This window comes from Anguilla anguilla, chromosome 4 (genome assembly GCF_013347855.1).
Source record: "Anguilla anguilla isolate fAngAng1 chromosome 4, fAngAng1.pri, whole genome shotgun sequence".
In the NCBI taxonomy this organism is placed as follows: Eukaryota; Metazoa; Chordata; class Actinopteri; order Anguilliformes; family Anguillidae; genus Anguilla; species Anguilla anguilla.
In genome coordinates, this window is record NC_049204.1 from 50,407,334 (window position 1) to 50,427,581 (window position 20,248).

General features: G+C 49.9%; 1 protein-coding gene across 2 annotated transcripts in view; it reads right to left on the minus strand.

Annotated features, from left to right (window-relative positions):
• Window positions 1-20,248, minus strand: part of arfgef1 (ADP-ribosylation factor guanine nucleotide-exchange factor 1 (brefeldin A-inhibited)) — a 66,672-nt gene that overhangs the window by 1,944 nt on the left and 44,480 nt on the right. For both annotated transcript variants that reach the window (XM_035412780.1, XM_035412781.1), the window contains 26 exons: window positions 19,166-19,274; window positions 15,703-15,904; window positions 15,487-15,598; window positions 14,641-14,846; window positions 14,304-14,388; window positions 13,734-13,899; window positions 13,100-13,251; window positions 12,375-12,503; window positions 11,793-11,951; window positions 11,344-11,488; window positions 11,131-11,221; window positions 10,926-10,966; window positions 10,649-10,818; window positions 10,351-10,502; window positions 8,530-8,702; window positions 7,841-8,001; window positions 7,020-7,150; window positions 6,424-6,553; window positions 5,986-6,121; window positions 5,732-5,870; window positions 4,056-4,128; window positions 3,678-3,837; window positions 3,441-3,580; window positions 2,955-3,123; window positions 2,299-2,437; window positions 120-237 (listed from right to left, as the gene is read on the minus strand). In XM_035412780.1, the coding sequence (XP_035268671.1) occupies window positions 120-237; window positions 2,299-2,437; window positions 2,955-3,123; window positions 3,441-3,580; window positions 3,678-3,837; window positions 4,056-4,128; window positions 5,732-5,870; window positions 5,986-6,121; window positions 6,424-6,553; window positions 7,020-7,150; window positions 7,841-8,001; window positions 8,530-8,702; window positions 10,351-10,502; window positions 10,649-10,818; window positions 10,926-10,966; window positions 11,131-11,221; window positions 11,344-11,488; window positions 11,793-11,951; window positions 12,375-12,503; window positions 13,100-13,251; window positions 13,734-13,899; window positions 14,304-14,388; window positions 14,641-14,846; window positions 15,487-15,598; window positions 15,703-15,904; window positions 19,166-19,274 (3,588 nt within the window). The remainder of the gene's footprint in view (window positions 1-119; window positions 238-2,298; window positions 2,438-2,954; window positions 3,124-3,440; window positions 3,581-3,677; window positions 3,838-4,055; window positions 4,129-5,731; window positions 5,871-5,985; window positions 6,122-6,423; window positions 6,554-7,019; window positions 7,151-7,840; window positions 8,002-8,529; window positions 8,703-10,350; window positions 10,503-10,648; window positions 10,819-10,925; window positions 10,967-11,130; window positions 11,222-11,343; window positions 11,489-11,792; window positions 11,952-12,374; window positions 12,504-13,099; window positions 13,252-13,733; window positions 13,900-14,303; window positions 14,389-14,640; window positions 14,847-15,486; window positions 15,599-15,702; window positions 15,905-19,165; window positions 19,275-20,248) is intronic.

Genomic DNA, 20,248 nt, shown 5'->3' on the forward strand with positions numbered 1-20,248 from the left:
GAGCTGAAAGATCACATTCCTTAGGAGCATTAAAGAAGTTTCAAATGAAATTTTCGGTCACTCTGTAAGTCTATTTCTGAAGTAAGAAACTGATGAGCAGGACAGTGGGAGGGCCTCACCCTGTCGTCACTGATCTTCAACACCTTGGTGAGGAAGAGGAGGAGGAGGTTGGTCCAGGCCTCTCGGTGGCTCTCCGATGTCAGCGTCAGGAAGTAGCCAATAGCCTCGCTGCAGACACTGAAAGTCAGGAGAGATGTGTGACTGCTTTGAACCCTCCCCCAATGATCCGCAAGAGTGGTGACCTCTGAACTCTGAATGACCACGCCCCTGTGCTCACTGCTGACCCCTCATGTAACGGCCATCTGACGGCCTGACAACCCCAATCCTACCCCCCGCCCCCCCCCCCCATGGCCACTTTCACGCACCGCTCACCCAGTGGCCTCAAAGCTTCAGAAATCTTCACAAACACAGTGGCACAACAAAGTCCGCATGTCTGAACTGGTAACTCTGATGCTATTTCAGAAGGTGTCTGGGTAAACCATACGACACTCCAGTGAATATTAATGATGGGTTGTCCAAGTAGCCTCAGCCGCAATGTGGAAAAGTTAACGCTGTTGAAGTTCTTTCAAACGATGGGCTTGTTTAAAACTGAACGCCATCTGCGACATGCAAACTCTGAGAGATGGTGAACCGCTCTGCAAATCAAGCCAAGTGCCCCGCACAAACGGAAACCGTTCCTGGCAACTCATTAGCGCTTCCTGCCAGACAAGACGAGCCGAGCCAGGGCACTGCAGTGACGGCCGTCTCCCGAATTAGCTCCGGGTCTGTGGCCTGGAGGACAAGACAAACACTCCGAGAGGCAGGGATGCAGCTTTCTGGCTTTTAAACTTCACAGTCCAGTAAACATTAAAAAAAAAAAGTTGGGGCCAAACTTCACCAGTGTTTGACACTCCGCAAACAGCAAACAAAGCAGGGGCTGTCACAGGGGAGGAAATGTGCTGCTGGTGCCTTTTGCATTTGGCTGGAATTTAATGGTGTCATTTAAAATATGGTAATAACAGTATAATTCAAAACGCAAGTCTAACCATCTGCTCCTGCTTCTACTTTTGTCCGTGCACATCACACAAAATTGCTTCTACTGGTTTTATAGTCTAAGCGTGCTTCTGTTAATTTTGGCCAGAGATGGTGGAAGAGCTGCCTGAACTGTTTCCTGCGTGTTTACTTCACACTGGAAGGTAAAATGACTCAAGTTGCACCCTGCCGCGCTCTGATTGGCTCTGCGTTTAAAGTGACTTCGCAGACGGCCTATCCAGATTTTACAGTTGGCATGGATGGCGCACAATATTGTACTCTTGGCAGATCTTCAGAGCTGACTGCTCATTCACCTTCGTTCACCTCGATGTGTCATGGCCCCTAGAGAGAGTCCAGCCAGAGGGCATTCCAGTTCACCACCAGCGTCGGTACATTTGCAATGGCAGCATCGGCCTTTTCCAGTCCCTAAAGTCACGTTTCCCTCAGACACAAGTCGATGTCTTACTCAGACATTTCCAAACTCAATTTGTTTGACTTTCCAAAGCCGTGGCTGAAATTGACAACACATCTGAAAACACGACTTTGCTATTCTTTGCCCTTATCTGTGGTTGCAAAAGACAAAAACAAAATCAAAGGTGCAATCCAATTTAACATTGTGACTGCAACAAAACGTGGCATCCAATATCAGCAATCCAATAGCATTCCGATAGTCTTTCTCCTGGCACAGTGTGACAAGCCATCTCCCCCTGGTAAAATAATTGAAGCTGCTTGCGCTGAGCAGATTGCAAAACCATATCAATTCATAGTTTATGCTTGCAGGACACTGACGCTGTATTAGCCGAATGTTGTGGCCACAAAAAAAGCTTTAGCAAGTCATTCATCTAAATGCAGACCACAGATCACCAGAGTGATTTAATACATAAAAAGATAGTTTATATGATTTCCACCCACAACTGTGGTGATGGTGTGATTAAGGATTGCTACAGAATAGAAAACCTCATTAAAGGGATAAGACAGAAAGTGGCATGGGATTTTAATGAGGTCTTGTGAAAACCTCTCAATGATATCACATTCATTTAACGGAGGGCTGAGACATAAACACCCGCATTCGGCGATTAAAACAGGTGGAGGACACAGGAGCAGGGTGGAGGAGCAGATGCATGCACAGGAAGTGGAACAGGGAGGAGCACAGAGAGGAGCACATGGAGGACAGGTGTAGTTCGAAGACAAGGGCGTAGGTTCGGGCGCTCCGTCCGCCCCTCTTACTTGAGCAGCCGTTTCTGCACCTCCTCCCAGGCGGCCTGCCGGCTCTGGTCGGTGTACATGCGGAAGAGGATGCGCAGGCCGCACGCCAGGCTGCTCGTCTCCTGCTTCAGCAGGTTGGGCTTGGACTTCCCTTTGAAGCCTGGGGAGAAGACCACAGCCACAGTCTCATATTTACACAGTACATCACCCATTGCATCTGATGGATATACACAATAGACTTGACACGTATGTAGAGGGGGTGGCACGGTGGTGCAGTTAATAGCAATGTCGCCTCACAGCAAGAAGGTTGTGGGTTCGAATTTGGGCTTGGGGCCTTTCTGTGCGGAGTTTGCATGTTCTCCCCGTGTCCATGTGGGTTTCCTCCAGGTACTCCGGTTTCCTCCCACAGTCCAAAGACATGCAGGTAGGCTAACTGGAGACTCTAAATTGGCCATAGGTATGAGTGTGTGAGTGAATGATGTGTGTGCCCTGCGATAGATTGGCAGCCTCTCCAGGGTGTATTCTTGCCTCTCGCCCAATGCATGCTGGGATAGGCTCCAGCACCCCCCCGTGACCCTGCTCAGGATAAGTGGTTATAGATAATGGATGGATGGATGGATGTATGGATGTATGTAGAGGTCAAAGAGCTAAGTGGTGCCTGTGCAACTGCAGCTCACCGGCCTTCCAGAGCACCGTCCTCTGCTCGTTGTTGGAGTTGAAGGCCTTGGCGAAGCGGTGGGACTCCAGCAGGCAGTCCAGCAGCTTGAAGAGCTGCTCGGAGGTCAGGTAGCGGTACATGCCCTGGTCCTGCGTGTCCACGTGCACGTCCACCTCCAGCGTGTCCCTCTGCACAGCCCCAGCGCACAGAGGAGAGGCATTCAGCTTTGCAGGAGAAGACATCCCAAACAACATCTCTAGTACGGTGGTCCTCAACCGCGGTCCTGAAGTACCTGGTTTCTGCTGTTGCTCAGCACTTGATTGATAAATTACAGCCGGTGTGTACACAGTGCTCACTGGGTTTCTTGGGAATTCATTGGTTGATATTAAAGATCAAATTGAACAAGGTTAATGTAAAGCTGCCCCCTGAACACCAGGCCCATCTCTGCAATGGCTTCAGACCTGACCTGTGGTGAGTTTAGCACGCTGCGCTGGGTGAGCTTTACCTGGGCAGCGGCGAAGTTCTCGGCGTCCTCCTTCTTGCTGGTGGCGGGGAAGAAGACGATGTTGTCGATGGTCTGGATGAGCTCCAGCTGGACCACACACTTGATGAGCAGGGCAGCGAAGAGCCTCTGCTCCTGCACCTCTGTGACACAAGGGAAGGGGCGGGGCCACGTGAGCACGGAGCGATAGAACAGAAATGGTTCAAAGCTCAAAGCTCTCACAATTCCACAGAGACTCACTCGTCGGGGTCCTGGCTCTGGGGCCGTCCTCGTAAGTGCCTGAGCCAACGCTGAACTGACTCTGCCGCCGGTTCTCCAAGGAGCGGTTCTCCACACTGCATATTGACTGCTGGTCCTCCGCCCGTGACTGGATGTCAAGGGACTTCTGGGAGATTGAGTCCTGGGGAACATAAATCAGGCAATTTCTGTAGGCATATTCAATACTGGACAGATGTTAACAATTAACTTCTTGCACGCATCATTGCAAAACAAAACACTTTCAGAACACCATTTCCACGCTTTGCGATCCCTCTATATAATTTCCTAAGAACAGATTTAGCTCTGAATACGAGGAGAAGGAAAGAGGACAAACAAACAGGAACATTCCCATTTACATACCAGCTGCTTATCTGACACGTCCAGCTGACTGGTGTGGTCACCGTCTGTCCCCGCTGGCCTCCATGTTAGAAGCCTGGGGAGAGTGACAGTGCAGGACAATGTTAACAAGTTCCAGCACAGCGTGACACAGGCCAGTCCTGACCTCATATTATTATTATTATACCTACAAATGACTACTGAAAAGTTTCCTCAGAACCTCCACGCACATGGGGGACGCATTTACCTTCAGCATATTCACTGGAACTGAGCTGAACGCTATTTCCCAATAAAAGTATGAAGACTCTCATAATCAGTCTGATAAAAAGCTAATATTAATACAGCACACAAGCAGAATTAAAGTCAAGCTGCATGAGATACAACTGGAAAAAGATCATCAAAGTACTTACTCGGAAAAAAACATTTTAAATCTTTGCTGGCTTGTTAGCCACAATATTTTAAACGACTCAAATTCATTTCTACTTATTCTTGGTGGAACAACACAGTCAGTGTGCACTGTGCTTGTTATCACTTCAGTGAATTCGGCATCAACAGCAAAATATCTAATATACTGCCAGAGGAAATCACACATTAAGGTTTTGGTCCATGAGTTTTTCTAATCATGCTGCCAAACTGATGTAAAATTAATTTTATACAACTAAAAAGCAAAATAGCAGGCTGCTGGATGGGATGGGCTCTACGGTCTGGTATTATGCATGTATGAGCCCTATGGTCTGGTATTGCGTATGGATGGGCCCAATGGTCTCATATCGTGCATGGATGGGCTCTATGGTCTGGTATTGCGTATGGATGGGCCCTATGGTCTGGTATTGCGTATGGATGGGCCCTATGGTCTCATATCGTGCATGGATGGGCTCTATGGTCTGGTATTGCGTATGGATGGGCCCTATGGTCTCATATCATGCATGGATGGGTTCTATGGTCTGGTATTGCATATGGATGGGGCCCTATGGTCTCATATCATGCATGGATGGGTTCTATGGTCTGGTATTGCGTATGGATGGGCCCTATGGTCTCATATCGTGCATGGATGGGCTCTATGGTCTGGTATTGCGTATGGATGGGCCCTATGGTCTCATATCGTGCATGGATGGGCTCTATGGTCTGGTATTGCGTATGGATGGGCCCTATGGTCTCATATCATGCATGGATGGGTTCTATGGTCTGGTATTGCGTATGGATGGGGCCCTATGGTCTCATATCGTGCATGGATGGGCTCTATGGCCTGGTATTGCGTATGGATGGGCCCTATGGTCTCATATCATGCATGGATGGGTTCTATGGTCTGGTATTGCATATGGATGGGGCCCTATGGTCTCATATCGTGCATGGATGGGCTCTATGGTCTGGTATTGCGTATGGATGGGCCCTATGGTCTCATACCGTGCATGGATGGGCTCTATGGTCTGGTATTGCGTATGGATGGGCCCTATGGTCTCATATTGTGCATGGATGGGCTCTATGGTCTGGTATTGCGTATGGATGGGCCCTATGGTCTCATATCGTGCATGGATGGGCTCTATGGTCTGGTATTGTGCATGTGCACCAGTGCAGTCTGTGGCCAGGCGACGCCATCCGGGGGTGGGAGGGTTACAGTCGGCTGGTGTGACAGCATCTCATTGTGCATGAGCAATGCTACACAACAGTGAAAATAAGGAAGAGCCAGCTCTGCGTCTTACATGTGTGGGATTGTGGTTTTGAAGATGTCCAGCATACAGTTGCACGTTTTGTCCCAGGTCTCAGGGGTGAACTTCTCTCCATTGAGAATGACCACATTCTCCAGGCAGTTTGTGCCTGAGCGGGCCAGCTGCTCATTGTCTACAGGGAGAGAGAGAGAGACAGAAAGAAAGAGAGAGAGAGGCAGTGTGATGGGGGGCCACAGATGTCCGGCTGAACCAGACCATTAACGCTGTCCCGGGGGCTCCACACTCACCTTGCTGCACGCACCAGTACAGCTGGGAGAGGATGTCGTCGAGCAGGACGTCGCTGAGCGACTCAAAGTACTGGGTGAAGACGTCGCAGATGGCGTAAAGTGCGTGGTTGCAGGTCGTGGTCATCCACTCTGCTTTCTGTCAAAGTCAGCAGAAGAGATGAAAGGCATGATGACTTCACCTGAACTCCTCCAGACAACAACAAGCCATAGGGCCACTACCTCTGCACCATGACTTCTGTTTAAGCCACTACTGTGCATTACAGTCACAAAGGGCAACAGATAAGACCGACCCACCCACATGTTATCAGCTGGGTCCTCCTACTGAAGGAGAGCCAGAGATGACCATCTGGCCAGTGTACAGAACAGCTGTGCTGTCCCAGCGGAGGCAGGACCAGGCCTCTCTCAGCTATGGTTTTCATTTCGGGAGGAAGTGCCCACCTCTGTCTGCTGCTCCGGCAGCTTCATGTTGTCGAAGATTCTGAACACGATCCTGAACAGGTCCTGCCACCAGTGCTTCTCATAGGTGTGACCGTATGTCTTCATGACCTCAAACATCACGGTCAAGCCCCTGGAGCGCAAAACAAGAAACGCGGCCATACTTAAGACAAAAGACAACTAACCTAAAACTAACTAAGGATGTGTTGTTTTTCAGGTGGGAATCTAATCAGATGAAGGGTGCTAATACCAGTCCTTCTAGAGACAAATAGGACCTTTTGCTGCCCAGTGTGTGATGTCATACCTGACAGACAGTGAGGAGAGGTTCATTGAAACATTTTTAAAATGTTTTTTAGTGACATAACTAGAAGTATTTAAAAATTCTACACATATTAATTTCTAGTCATCTCTAATGTACTTTATCTTGTTTTTGTTGTTGATGCACATTTTTATGTAAAGGATTGCTTAGACAATACCCATGTGTAGCCTATGTGTAGTCATGATGCCAGTAAAGGATATCAGAATTACATCTAAATGTTTGACTACAGGAGTGTTTGTGGGATGTACATATGTACACAAGAGAGAGGAGCCGCTCTGACCTTGTTCTCACGTCCAGCTTACACCTGTTGATGATGCAGGACAGCTCGAACAGGATGGGGAACCAGCCTCGCACCCATACCCGGTCCTCTGGGGCTACATTCATGTCATCGCTGGTGTAGTCTTTGAAGGCCTGCAGGGGGCGACGTCACCACTCTCCGTCAGCACTGCGCTCAGTGTAAACCGCTAACCCTGAGCTCACACTCTCTCATCACCGGAGGCTACTGTCCATCCGCGATGTCATCGCTCTGTCAACACTGCACTCAGCACAAATCCCTGACCCTGATCTCACATTCGCTCATTACTGGAAGGTGATGTCCATCTGACTATTCACACATACAGGTTTGCCTCCAAGCAGTGGGAGGTTGGTTAGACCATTCTCCTCCATCAAAGCCCTTCGTCTTCTCCCGGTTATAATTACAGGATTAATTATTCCACAGCTCAAAAGGAAGAGAAGGTAGGTCAGGACTCTGAACCAGGGATGCCCAAACCCTCTTCCTCAAGACCTACCATCCTGTAGGTTTTAACTTCAATGAGGTGTGCTTTGTTAGGGAGTGAAAGCCTACAGGATGGTAGATGTTTGGGAAGGGGTTTGGCAGCCCTGCTCTGACCTCAGCAGTAATTACATAGCTTTCGGGTTCTGTAGGTAGCTGGTAAACTGTTTTAGTCACCGTCTCCTGACTTAAATATAATAATTTTTGTACTTTTCATAGTCATGTATCTGTTAATGCTCTGAAGTAAGGAGCCCTGCAGTAGATGAGAGTATTACAGAACTGTTGCTATGAGACGGGCGGGGCGGGGCGGGGCGGGGCGAGCCGCTCACCTGGGGCCGGTCAGACACGTATTTGGCACAGTGACGGATCAGGCGGATGGCCTCCATGCTGGTGTCGGGGAAGGAGGCGTTGCAGGCGAACTCTGACAGACACTTGACTGCATCCTGGAAGGAGTCGATGGTGGCGGGGAAGTGCTTCTCAAATACATTCGCTGGGAGGGGAGGGGAGCAGAAAGAAAGAGCGGGAAGGTTTTAACGGCTGTTCGAATCCCACACGGGGGCAAATCCGCTCAGAAGGAACGGCACTGGTCACTGAGGAGCACAAAGTACAGGAGTTTTTCAAACTGCAGTATCCTTAATTCATGTGTGAGAAGTCTGTGTATCCAAAAGATGAATGAAGATTTAGCTTTCTTTAGGGACTGAGCACCAGCGAGACTACAGGCTCCCTCGCCCGCGGAATGTATGGCTTCAGGGATTATGACAGAGGAGCCCGCTAATCCGCTAGTGGGAAATGGGGCTTTAAAAGGGTTTACATAAGGCCCTGTTGCATAATGCATTCTGATATCACTTCTGCGTGGAGTTAGGAATTTGGAGCTTCTGTTGAGTTAAAAATACTCTTGGGCCATACGCCCTTTGCTGAAAGTCCCAAAGCTCTCCTATTCAAAGCCTCCCCGCTGCACTGCATCCTCAGTATTGATTGTGATTCTGCGGAGTGCTTTCAGGGAGCGCGCGTGACTCACTGACGATGTGGCCGGTGGTCTGGAAGGCCAGCTCCACGATGCTCTCGTCCTGGTCGGAGGCGGCCAGGTGGAAGACGGAGAAGATGTTCTTCCAGCCCGAGCGGATGTTCCCCGCCTGGGAGTTCACCATCTGCGCGATGCAGCGCACCACCATGTCCCGGATCGTAGGGGACCTGCGCAGAGACAAGCGGCGGGCTCCGTCAACGGCCTGTCGCCATGGAGACCCGGGGAGCGGTATGTCTCAGCGGCCTCGGTCTCCCTCCCCGAGCTGATAAGTTCTCGCAAAGGCGTTTCTTTGTTTTTGTACGCGATTGGTTCAGACAGTGGTGGATGGTGGCCATGTGAGCGGCTGGCCCAGTTTCCTGGGTTGTGATGAACGGCAGCGAGCGGACCCCCTCTCTCTCCCTCTCTCGCTCGCCCGGCCCGGTTAATGAATGCGGCCGTGTGTGAGCCGGCCCCCTCAGGGGCCCAGAGCTCGGCTCTCCCCGCCCCCTGATTCATTACTCCATTACACCCCCAGCCCTGGGCACTGGCACTTATAATCTTTACACAGCCTGCTGATGCACGGCCCAGGTGGGAAGGGCCCCCACACACACACACACACGGCAGCCTTCCTATCAGTCTCCACGCTGGGTGGGCAGATTCATCTTTCCTCACAGAGCGGGTTCGGCACTCTGGGAGCTGGAATCAATCTCCCCGCCCCGTTCCCCTGAGACTGAAACCAGCCAGCAGGAAAGGGCTGGGTCAATCCATCTCCAGGGTTACACATGCAGGGTCACCTGAGGTCAGCAGTTACAAATGGCACGATTTTCAAATTTTGCTTTCAGATGAAGTGACTCGAATAGGCCTTGATTGTGAGCAGCATTCTGTTTGTATCTGGCGCTTGGATGTGACAAATTAAAGCAGGGTGAGGATTCAAAAAAGGGCCTATCTGACCACAGGTAAATACAGACAGAACTGTCACTGCTGTGCTGTAACTCAGGCCCTGTCTGTGGCCCCGGGGCCCTGCTGTGCTGTAACTCAGGCCCAGTCTGTGGCCCCGGGGCCCCGCTGTGCTGTAACTCAGGCCCTGTCTGTGGCCCCAGGGCCCTGCTGTGCTGTAACTCAGGCCCTGTCTGTGGCCCCAGGGCCCTGCTGTGCTGTAACTCAGGCCCTGCTGTGCTGTAACTAAGGCCCTGTCTGTGGCCCCGGGGCCCTGCTGTGCTCTAACTCAGGCCCTGTCTGTAGCCCCGGGGCACTGCTGTGCTGTAACTCAGGCCCTGCCTGTGGCCCCAGGAGGGTAGTTGGGCAGAAGACAGATGGGAAGGGAAGGTAAAGACACAGCACTGGTAGCTGGGCTGTGACTCAGAGCCTCAAGTGAGAGACCAGACCAGCCCACTAATCAGCACTAACAGATCAGTTAGCTCACACTTCTATCAGGGCAACACAAGCAATTATAATCAATCGCACAATCTTAATGCAGAATGCATTTATGCAAACTTGCAAAGTAATGTTTATGTCACAGAAATTATATGATCTTGTGATTTATACAACTAAAAAAAGCTGCTCTTTGAAAAGCAGCAAATAATTATTTATTAAATATTATTTCCAGTTAACAACACACATGACTGAAGGGAACAAACAAACTTCAAACTTAAAAAGGTCCACTTAACAACAATTTTTCTTGAAAAGACTAAATTTATCATTCGGTTGCATTTCTAATTAACTGTTAAAAGAAACTATTACTGCCTGAAAAATTAGCCTACTTCATCATAAAACAGTGAATTGAAAGTTTGTTATTTTTTTAGCAACAAATATATAAAGGACTGTAAATACGCTTACCGATTCTTTTTCATGATATGTTCAAAAGGCCTCAAGAAATCCTTCTGGAATCTAAAGTTGGCAAGCTCTCCCTTCTCTAAAAACTTCATGGACAGCTGCCTGAGTGAGTCCACAGCAAAAATGGCTACATCCTCGTTGGGGTTACATCCCACCTGCAGAGAGACAGAGAGCGCATCATTTTAACTTCTCCCCGACAAAAACACAAATGTTTCTGTCGACCGCTGGCACAGACACAGCATAGCAGCTGATTGGCTCTCTTCATTAGGACCGGTCTTAGAACTGTAGAATCATAACCTACCTTGTTGAAATGATCCCCGATGACTTCCCAGATCCTTGACCACTGCAGCCTGATGCGGCCCATGTTGTAGTAGGAAATCTCCACTATCTTTTGAAGGCTAAACATGCGCGGGTGCGTCGGGGAGGCCAGTTCATCCATTGACACGGCGCACAGCCACCGCACAAAATCAACTGCAAAACAGAGGATACCAGTCTAAAGTGTGGTGATTTGGGCCAATGCCCTGTCAGTGTTGTTTATCTGCACAACCAATAAGAGAGAATCATGATTCACTACTAACCGATTGCATTTCCATCCAACCTGGTAGACCCGGTGAATATCCTAGAGCAACACAGATACGCAGACATTAAGCATATCTGTTATTAAGTAAATATGAACCAAATACTACAGTGTGTGATTACATCAGTAGCCTCCTTGTCATTCGGCCAAGCTGAATTTAGTAAAAACACTGAAACTATGTGGAATGAAACGGCTGTTTGCGATACCTGTCGACAGCGACCACCACACTCTGCGAGCTCGTCTCCCCGATCGACTCCTGTATATTCGCTATCTGCTTGCGATCGACGTTCCCACCAACTGCATGACGAACGAGAAACAGAAGTCAAATGTTTGCACAGCCCTTCCGGGTTCTGGGCACACGGGGCGGAGGCGTCCCCCCCCAGGCCAGGGCCCCCTCTCAGACGGGCGCGGCGGCTCACCCAGGCCCAGGTACTCGTCGGAGGTGTGCTCCTTGGCGCCGGTGATGAGGCCCTCCTTCCCGCGCACCGTCCCTGAGATGTAGCGCGCCTTCACGCCCGTGCCGATCAGCTGCGCCAGCTCCAGCTGGCTGATGCACTTCAGGATCTGCAGCGTTCCGACAGGGACACACGGGTTCCTCAGCCGCGCCCGCTCCCATTCGCTCACGGGGAGGTCACATGACATATCACCCGCTCTAACACTGGGCCGCTTGACCCCTGGCTCCGCAGGGTTGCTGTCGAACCCATTCCCCTTGCTGTCTTTGACTACTATTGTACAGCTCAGAGGAGCAGTTACGATCAACTGATGTAGTAATACATTAAACCAAGCGCTAAAGTGCTTGGGGGGTTGGGAACCTTGAGGAACCTTCTAGACTGTGAGACTGGTACCCCCCCTTGCCCGCCCTGCTGACCTCGTGCCAGGAGTTGCCCAGGTAGTTGCCGTCCGTGTGGGCCACCGTGATGAGCGTCTTGATGGTGTCGATGTTCTTCTGCTTCATCTCGGTGATGCCGGAGCTGGCCGTCAGCAGGGTGAACCTGGCCAGCGCCTGGACGTACGCGTCCCTCTCCAGCTGCGAGACGGAGACACCTTCACTCGCTGCCCCACCCTGCCCCGCTCCGGCCTGCCCCACCCCACCCCGCCCTCCCAGAACAACCTGACAGCTTTCATCGGCACAATGATCCATCATCATTCCTGAGATATCTCACGTTGTAAAACTGACTGGATTACGACTACACCGCCTCATAATCCTTCACAATACGCAACATCTAATTACCCTTCAAAACTGACAGGATTAACACTGGTGGATAAAAAAAAATAAGTGTTTCATAACAGAAGGGTGGTTGAGTTTTCTCACTCTGAAGGTGAGACCTTAACAGGGGGTTTGTTCTCGACGCATCTGCCTGTATGCGGGTGTCAGAGAGACTGAAAATGTTCTCCTGCACTGAGTGTTTGTTGACGGCTTCCCCGCTGTGAAGATTGTGGCTCCGCTCACCTGGATGGTGAAAATGCAGGCTATCCTAATGGCACAGCGAATTCCCTCCAGACAAAGGAAAGCCACCTCTGTGTCATCGCAGTCCTGCAAGCCAACGCTGAAGGCTGCCAGGAAGGGCGTCCAAGCAAGCTGGAGAGAGAGAAAGAGAGGTGGCGAGAGAGAGAGAGCAAGAGAGAGAAAAAGAGGGAGAGTGAGAGAGAGTGAGGTTCTGTGTGAGGAGGGACAGCTGTGACTCACACTAATGAAGAACGTGGCACGCAGACTTCCTGCTGTTCTCAGAAGGTCCTTGAAAGAAGCTATTACCGTTACTGAAATTATGGCTGGGTAAAAGAAAACCCAAATTAGCAAGTCTTTACAGTATACACAGCAAAATGGAAGAAGCTGATCATTGATGACACTAACTACTACTCTTATTTTTATATCGCACGGCATTATGTTACACTATCAAGCCAAGCTTATCGCGAACATTGAGTAGCTTGACAAGGTTCTTCCCTTTTTGTGTACTGGTCATTTACAAATGCCAAAATAACAAATCTGAAACTGAAAAACAATATGTAACATTTGCTACCATAAAAAATATATTTTTAAATTAATATACAACAGACACTTTTCCTAAAAGCAGAAAGTTTGTAAAGGGATGAATGTAAGGAAGAGGATTGATGAACATGAGGAAGAGGAGGGACGAATGTGAGGAAGATGAGCGCGCGTGTCCTGCGCTTCCTTGCCTTGAACATGGGCCTGACGTGTTCCAGGTGTGTGGCGCTGGTGAAGGGCGCCTGCACGTGGCTCACAGCCTCCATCAGGGCCTTGGCCGTCTTGGCCATCTGCTCCATCTCCACGTTGTACAGCAGCCGCCGCTGCTTCTCACTGGCCACGCCTGCAACGGGGACGGGGGTGGGGACAGGGCAGAAGGACAGGTCAGGGACAGGGACGGGAACAGGGATGGGGATGGGGCAGAAGGACAGGTGAGGAACAGGGACAGAGAGTGGGACAGAGGCAGGGCAGAAGGACAGGTGAGGGATGGGGACAGGGCATAGGGACAGGTGAGGGACAGGGGACAGGGTAGAAGGACAGGTGAGGGACAGGACTCCCCCATGAAGGCAAGCAATGCCACCCCCTCCCTCACTGGAGTGAGAAGCTGTTCTAAAAGCTGGAAGCCGGGGAAGGAGCTGAGCTTTCACCTGGAGCCATCAAACACTTTACTGAAATGTCTCCAAGCCTGCTTTTCCCCTTTAAACAAGCCAGTAAAGAAACCTGCCAAATCATATTAGACACCCACAATCGAACAGTGACCTACATATCCGACAGCATCGACAAATCTGCAGACTGTATTTCGATAATAACGGTAACATCGCTTACTTTGCTTGTTTGATTTGATGGTTAATTCTTTTGTTTCCTTCATTGAAATCTTCTTTCCTGCAATCTCGTCGTAGATGGCTGATAGGTATTCCTCAGGCAAGTCTTTGCTATCGTTGATCCCTCTGTTCATTTTTATGTATTGCTCTTTAGTCATTTTATTTTTCACCTTTAAAACCAAAGGGAGAAAGACCAGAGTCAGAAAAAGACAAAATACTACATAACAGACCACAAATAACCCAAATGGACAAATGCACTCAAAATGCCCAAACCTAGTGTGATTGTGATCCTGTGATTCTTATAGTAGCACTGTTGAGCACTGTAGTGTTCATCCTATCTGAAATCTTAAGCACACATCTACAGCTTTTTAGGCTACTGACGGCAGCATGAGGCTTCAACTCCAAAATGTGAGCAGATCTGAGGTCCTGTCCATGACTCGGTGACTGGAACCCCTGACAGTGTTTTTCATATGGAGTGCAAAGTGCTTTGCTTGGCTCAGACGCTCACACAGGAGAGCTCATTAAGGGGCCTGTGTGCCCTCACTAACCGGTGTGCACTGCCTTTATCACTTACCTGGGGGCTGTGCAGGTCTGTGGTCAGCATAATGATCGAATAAGCAAGGACATAAGCAGTGTCTGCACTCGCAAACAGAGTTTGCCTGGTGAGGAGAGAAAGAGAGAGAGGGGGAGGGGAGAGGGAAAGATAGGGAGGGAGACAGAGACGGACACACAGAGGGAGGCGGGGAGAGACGTGGGGGAGTCAGGGAGAGAGGGATGGGGGTTGGAGAGAGACAGAAAGAAAAAGACAAATGTTACACGCGCACAATCGAAGGGAAAGTTAAATGTCAGGCCGCCGCCCAGGAAATGCTAATCGGCGAAGCCGTGCGGCGAGCCGGAACGCCGGCGCTCACCCCTGGTTGCATTCCAAATATCTAGCAGCAAACTTCTCCATCAGCCGGTCGATCTTCTGGGCCTCGCCGGGGAGACGGAAGCCCTCCAGGAACATGCGCAGGGCCGACACAAAGTCCTTGCCCTGGAAGTCCATTTGGTCCACGTACGCGTACATCACCTCCTTATTGAAGCGGTCGTTGTCCCCGAGGAATTCGCCTACCTGAGTCTGAGAGCCGGAGGCAAGCACTGGGGGTTAACCGTGGAACAGCTAGCACGATGTACGCTAAAGCTCAACCCCAAACCTGGAGAGCACGGACACACTTCCAACTCCACCTAGCTTTCCTCATTATAACTTTATATTTATTATATTAATAATTATGTGATACACATTGTTATTCTATACCACATCAGTCCACAATAGACCAATACTATGACTCTCAGGTTTTGAACGACCTTAAAAACACTTCTGTAATTATGACTCTAACAAATGAGATGAGCATCACTGTCATTCGTCTCTGATGTAGGCATTGGAGAAATGGCAGGAGTCCCTTGTTTTTAAGCACATGCAGATTAGGACCGCACGGCGTGCCCCCTGGGGCCATTCTATTTATCAAGCACAGAGACGTAACATAAATATTTACGCTTTGCTGAGGATTTCAAATTATCTCCAAGAGGAAGCGGGATGCACAATACTGAGGGATCACCAGGAGGTTAAGTGTTTGTGTGTGCGTGCGAGTGTGTGCGAGTGTGTGTGTGTGTGTGTGTGTGTGTGTGTGAGAATGTTCAACAGAATGCTCCAGATGGATCTGGCCAGCTGTTGGAAGTGCAATTAAGGAGAGCGGACCAACTGCCAAAGACGGCCTTACAGAATCTAGCCTCTCCTCCTGGTGCAGGAACTGGGCGATGTCTTCCGGGGTGGTGCCCAGCATGCCTTGCTCTTGCAGGTACTGGATGCCCCTCTTTGGTTTTTTGTTGAACCTGCGCACACGGCGAGACAAGCGAAGGGGTTCAGCCGCTGGCTCTGAAACGCGTCCGCACCTAAACGGCGACCGCCTTCTCCCCCCCGCGGTGACGTCACTCACAGGTCGATGCCTTGCTCGATGATCTCCTTCTGCTGCTTGAGGACCTCGAACTGCTCGGGGTTGTCCGTCCCGGACATCTGCGTGCTGTAGCTGCCGATGCCCGAGGAGGCGGTGGAGTCCAAGGAGTTGATGCTCCCGTAGCGGTTAATGGTCTCTGGGTGTTTGGTCTCATTGGTCTCCTGCTCTGAAGGCTTCTCCTGGCCTAGAGGATAAGGCATTCAACAAAAGGCAGGTACAGCCCATAAACAACATGCGCGTTGGCCGTAGGGGTACAAAGCATGATGGATTGATCCGCTTGTGTCCTTGCGGAAGGACAGGCGCCTGAGCTGTTAAGAGCAGGGCCGAAGACCAGCGGGGTTTATGAGATAAAGGCTATGGTGTAAAAGGTACTCGTAAAATGGCTTCAGACTCAGAACACATGAAGCTCACACGATGCTAATCTCAGATTGTGTGGTCTGAGGCAATAGAAGGGGGCAGTTACAGTCAGTGCCAGGGGCAAAAGCGGACCTCTGAGTGGCCTTGGCGGGGTGTATTGTGTGGTCTGAGGCAGTAGAAGGGGGCAGTTACAATGGGTGCCAGGGGCAAAAGCGGACCTCTGAGTGGCCTGGGCGGGGTGTATTGTTTGGCCTGAGGCATTAAAAGGGGGCAGTTGTAGTCAGTTCCAGGGGCAAAAACGGACGTCTGAGTGGCCTTGGCAGGGTGTATTGTGTGGTCTGAGGCAGTAGAAGGGGGCAGTTACAGTCAGTGCCAGGGGAAAGGTGGATCTGCTGGCACGGCAGGGCCTGTCGGTGGCTGGGCGGAACAGACGCTGCAGTGAAAGGGATCTTATTGCACAAGGGAAAATCTCTGAAATATTGAGCATCATCACGGTAATGTGAGCTCACAGTCGGCTGCCTAGTTCCTCTCTCAGCTCGGCGCAGTATGACAGAGCACGGTGGGGGACGGATCTCCTCAGCTCGCCAGTTAATGAGATTGAAATTATTCTGCTTGTATTCAGAAACCTGATAGTGTGATTTTTTTCACAGCATGGCCGCAATACAACCCAAACTGCTGTGTTTCAAGCCACAACACAACCCAAACTCCTCTTTTAGGACACAGCACAACCCAAACTCCTCTTTCAGGACACAACACAACCCAAACTCCTCTTTCAGGACACAACACAACCCAAACTCCTCTTTCAGGACACAACACAACCCAAACTCCTCTTTCAGGACACAACACAACCCAAACTCCTCTTTCAGGACACAACACAACCCAAACTCCTCTTTCAGGACACAACACAACCCAAACTCATATTTCAGGACACAACACATCCCAAACTCCTCTTTCAGGACACAACACAACCCAAACTCCTCTTTCAGGACACAACACAACCCAAACTCCTCTTTCAGGACACAACACAACCCAAACTCCTCTTTCAGGACACAACACAACCCAAACTCCTCTTTCAGGACACAACACAACCCAAACTCCTCTTTCAGGACACAACACAACCCAACCTGCTGCTTCAGGCCACAATACAACCCAAACTGCTGTTTCAGGCCACAATACAACCCAACCTGCTCTGTTTCAGGCCACAACACAACCCAGACTCTTGTGTTCTAGGCCAAAATACAACCCAAAATCTTGTGTTTTAGGCCACGATACAATCCAAACTCTGTCTTTTAGGCATCCTTTTTTAAACACTGCATACCAAAAGCCTCAGAGACATCACACCGAGGACACCGAACAAAATGTGAATGAGCACAAAGTCTGCGCATCTCAGGGATAAAGACAATGACCAAAAGCAATTCCAGCCTCATCGCCAATAAAAGGATCCCTTAAGTGCCATTACTAAGCCAACCAGCCTCCAACAAATGCGCATCAACTTTCTGCGGCTACCTGCTCTTCCTCGAGCAGCCAGCCCATAAAACAAGGAACAATAGACAATGACAATCGGCAGGGCTGAGCGGAACAGCACGACTAAACAATTTCAAAAAGACCAACGGCACACAAAAAAAACATTCATTTCTCAGCAAAGGACACTGCCAGGCACCATCCGCCCGCCAGGAATCCTTCTACAGTATGTTCATCCCACAGTGGGGCAGACACTTCGTTCAGAACATCCTGGCACGCGCTGGGGAAGCCGGTACATTCAGATACAGTGCAGTCGGCATGAAAACAGCCCTGATGTTACACTTCCTGATCTTATGTGAAGGTGCAAGGACGGTTCGTACTGATAAAGCCATCATTTTTAGGTTTACTGGAAGCAGTATTCAGAAAGGCCCAAATATGTTGGACCAGTGAAGTCAGTATCGTAGGTGCTCTGATGAGAACAATATTCGAAGACCAGTTATTACTGCTATTATACTTAATGTGTAATGATACAGCCGTGATGTTTAGACTCTGTATTTCGGTCCTTAAACAGGCCTCCAGTTCAGTCCAGTAGAACCTGGCAGTGTTGGATCAGTGGTGTCGGTAGTGTGTGGGGGTTAAACCGTACTGTGCAGTACTTCCAGGTGTGTGGGTGCTTTAATGTGTGTGTTTCAAGGTGTGTGTACTTCCAGGTGTGTATACTTCCTGATGTGTATACTTCCTGTTGAGTGTACTTTATGGCATGTGTACTTGAAAACAGTATGGTCTGGGTTGAGTGTGCCAGGTGTCGGGGATGGACTCCTCCGTGCACTCAGGCCTCGTTTCCAGGACGAACAGTGAGTGCTCAGCCCAAGTCTCAGGTGACCAGGAAGATCTCCTCACAGCAAGTCCAATAGGAAGTGAGAAAGGCAGGGAGACTGCCCAGAGACCGGCTCTCCCGAACGCTGGCGTTTCATCTTCACCTGCCCAGGATTACAGGCCCCGCCTGTCTCTCCTTCCTCTCAGACTACCCATTAACCTCTGTGATAAACGCAGGCCCTTGGCAGCTTAGAGTAAGATTAAAGTTTGGGTCGTATTTGTTGCCTAACAGCCTTTGAGCTCAGAAATTCTCTCAGCAGAGACAAACACTGGCGCTTGATTGACCTTGCACCGCAAGGATTTAGTAAATATGCACCACGGGACTCTCTTATCGGGGAAAAACTACCAAGGCACTGAATATATAAATAAAAGTGCATGGCTGCTTTCTCCACCTGTCTCTGAAGACGTTTTCCCCTTTTCTTCCAAAAGGAACACATTATCAGCTCGTTGCTCAAAAGTAAGGCACTGTGTAATTCCCTCTCATTGAGTGAGACTAACTAGTGCTAAAGAGTTGGGGGGAGGTTGGGTGTGGTCTCACTGAGGCCTGTCAGAGTTGGGGGGAGGGTGGGCGGGGTCTCACCGAGGCTGGGCTGAGAGTAGGGGGGATGGGGGGCGGGGTCTCACTGAGGCCTGTCAGAGTCGGGGGAAGGTGGGTGGGGTCTCATCGAGGCTGGTCTGAGAGTTGGGGGAGGGTGGGCGGGGTCTCATCGAGGCTGGTCTGAGAGTTGGGGGAGGGTGGGCGGGGTCTCACCGAGGCTGGTCTGAGAGTTGGGGTTGACGTACTGGTCCTTGCTCCACTCCACCATGCACTTCAGAATGGACACCAGACATTCCAGGCCTTTCTTCCTCAGGCTCAGCTCCTAGAACACAGCGGCCACATGGCGGTCACCCACCCAGCTGACTGCAACTCCCGACGCTACAGCTTCTGCAGCTTGAGGTCACAGCCCCAGTTATCAGCTCTTATTGTACGAGTAAGGCGGTATAAGATAACACGGTGTTAGATACAGGGGACTGCAATCGTCTAAAAGGGAGAGTACAAGTGGAACCTGCTTTCACTGCTTTCATTATTTCACTGCAAATTAGTCCAGAGGGACCATATTAAAAGTGCTCTCAATATATTAATTTCCATTTTTTTCTTCCCAGAGAAAAAAAAAACATATACATCAATGAAATGTAAGTGCGAATGGATGAGAAGTGCATTAAAGAAAGATATTAAAGCAGTCCCTCACATACCCACTCTTCATGTATGTATACACCCCTCTGCATTACCCCATTCATATCTTTCAGCTGGGACAACGTCGATGTCAATGTGATTAAACAGCATGTCAAAGTCAACATCATCAAACAGCAGCAGTGTGGAGTTATTCTCTTTACGGGGGGGGGGGGGGGGGTCGACTGAAAATGATTCAGGAGAAAGAAGCGACGGGAATCGCGGTCTCTCGCCGCGTCAGCACAGTGACCTATATGAGAAGGTCTCACAGGAAACGGGCGCCTTTGTGCTGGCAGTGTCCCTGGCCGCCAGTGATGGACAGTAATGAGAGGGGCGCAGAGTGAAGTGGATGAAGCTGGGCTTAGATGCTGCTTACAGATACCGTTACTGGGCCGTTACTAATTCAGAGCTAAGGCCAAATTACTGAACCAGTCAGATCGGGGCTCAGTTATTTTTCAGTTATTGCTGTTAACTCACAAAAAATGTTTCTTTTTCTTGAACTGCACAGCATTAGAATGGTGAGGTGTAATACAGTGCCTGTAGTGAATTAGCTTCCTCTTGATAAAAGCCTAAAAGATGCAGTATTAATATGCAGAATCAAGCTAGAAAAGAGTTCCCAGAAAT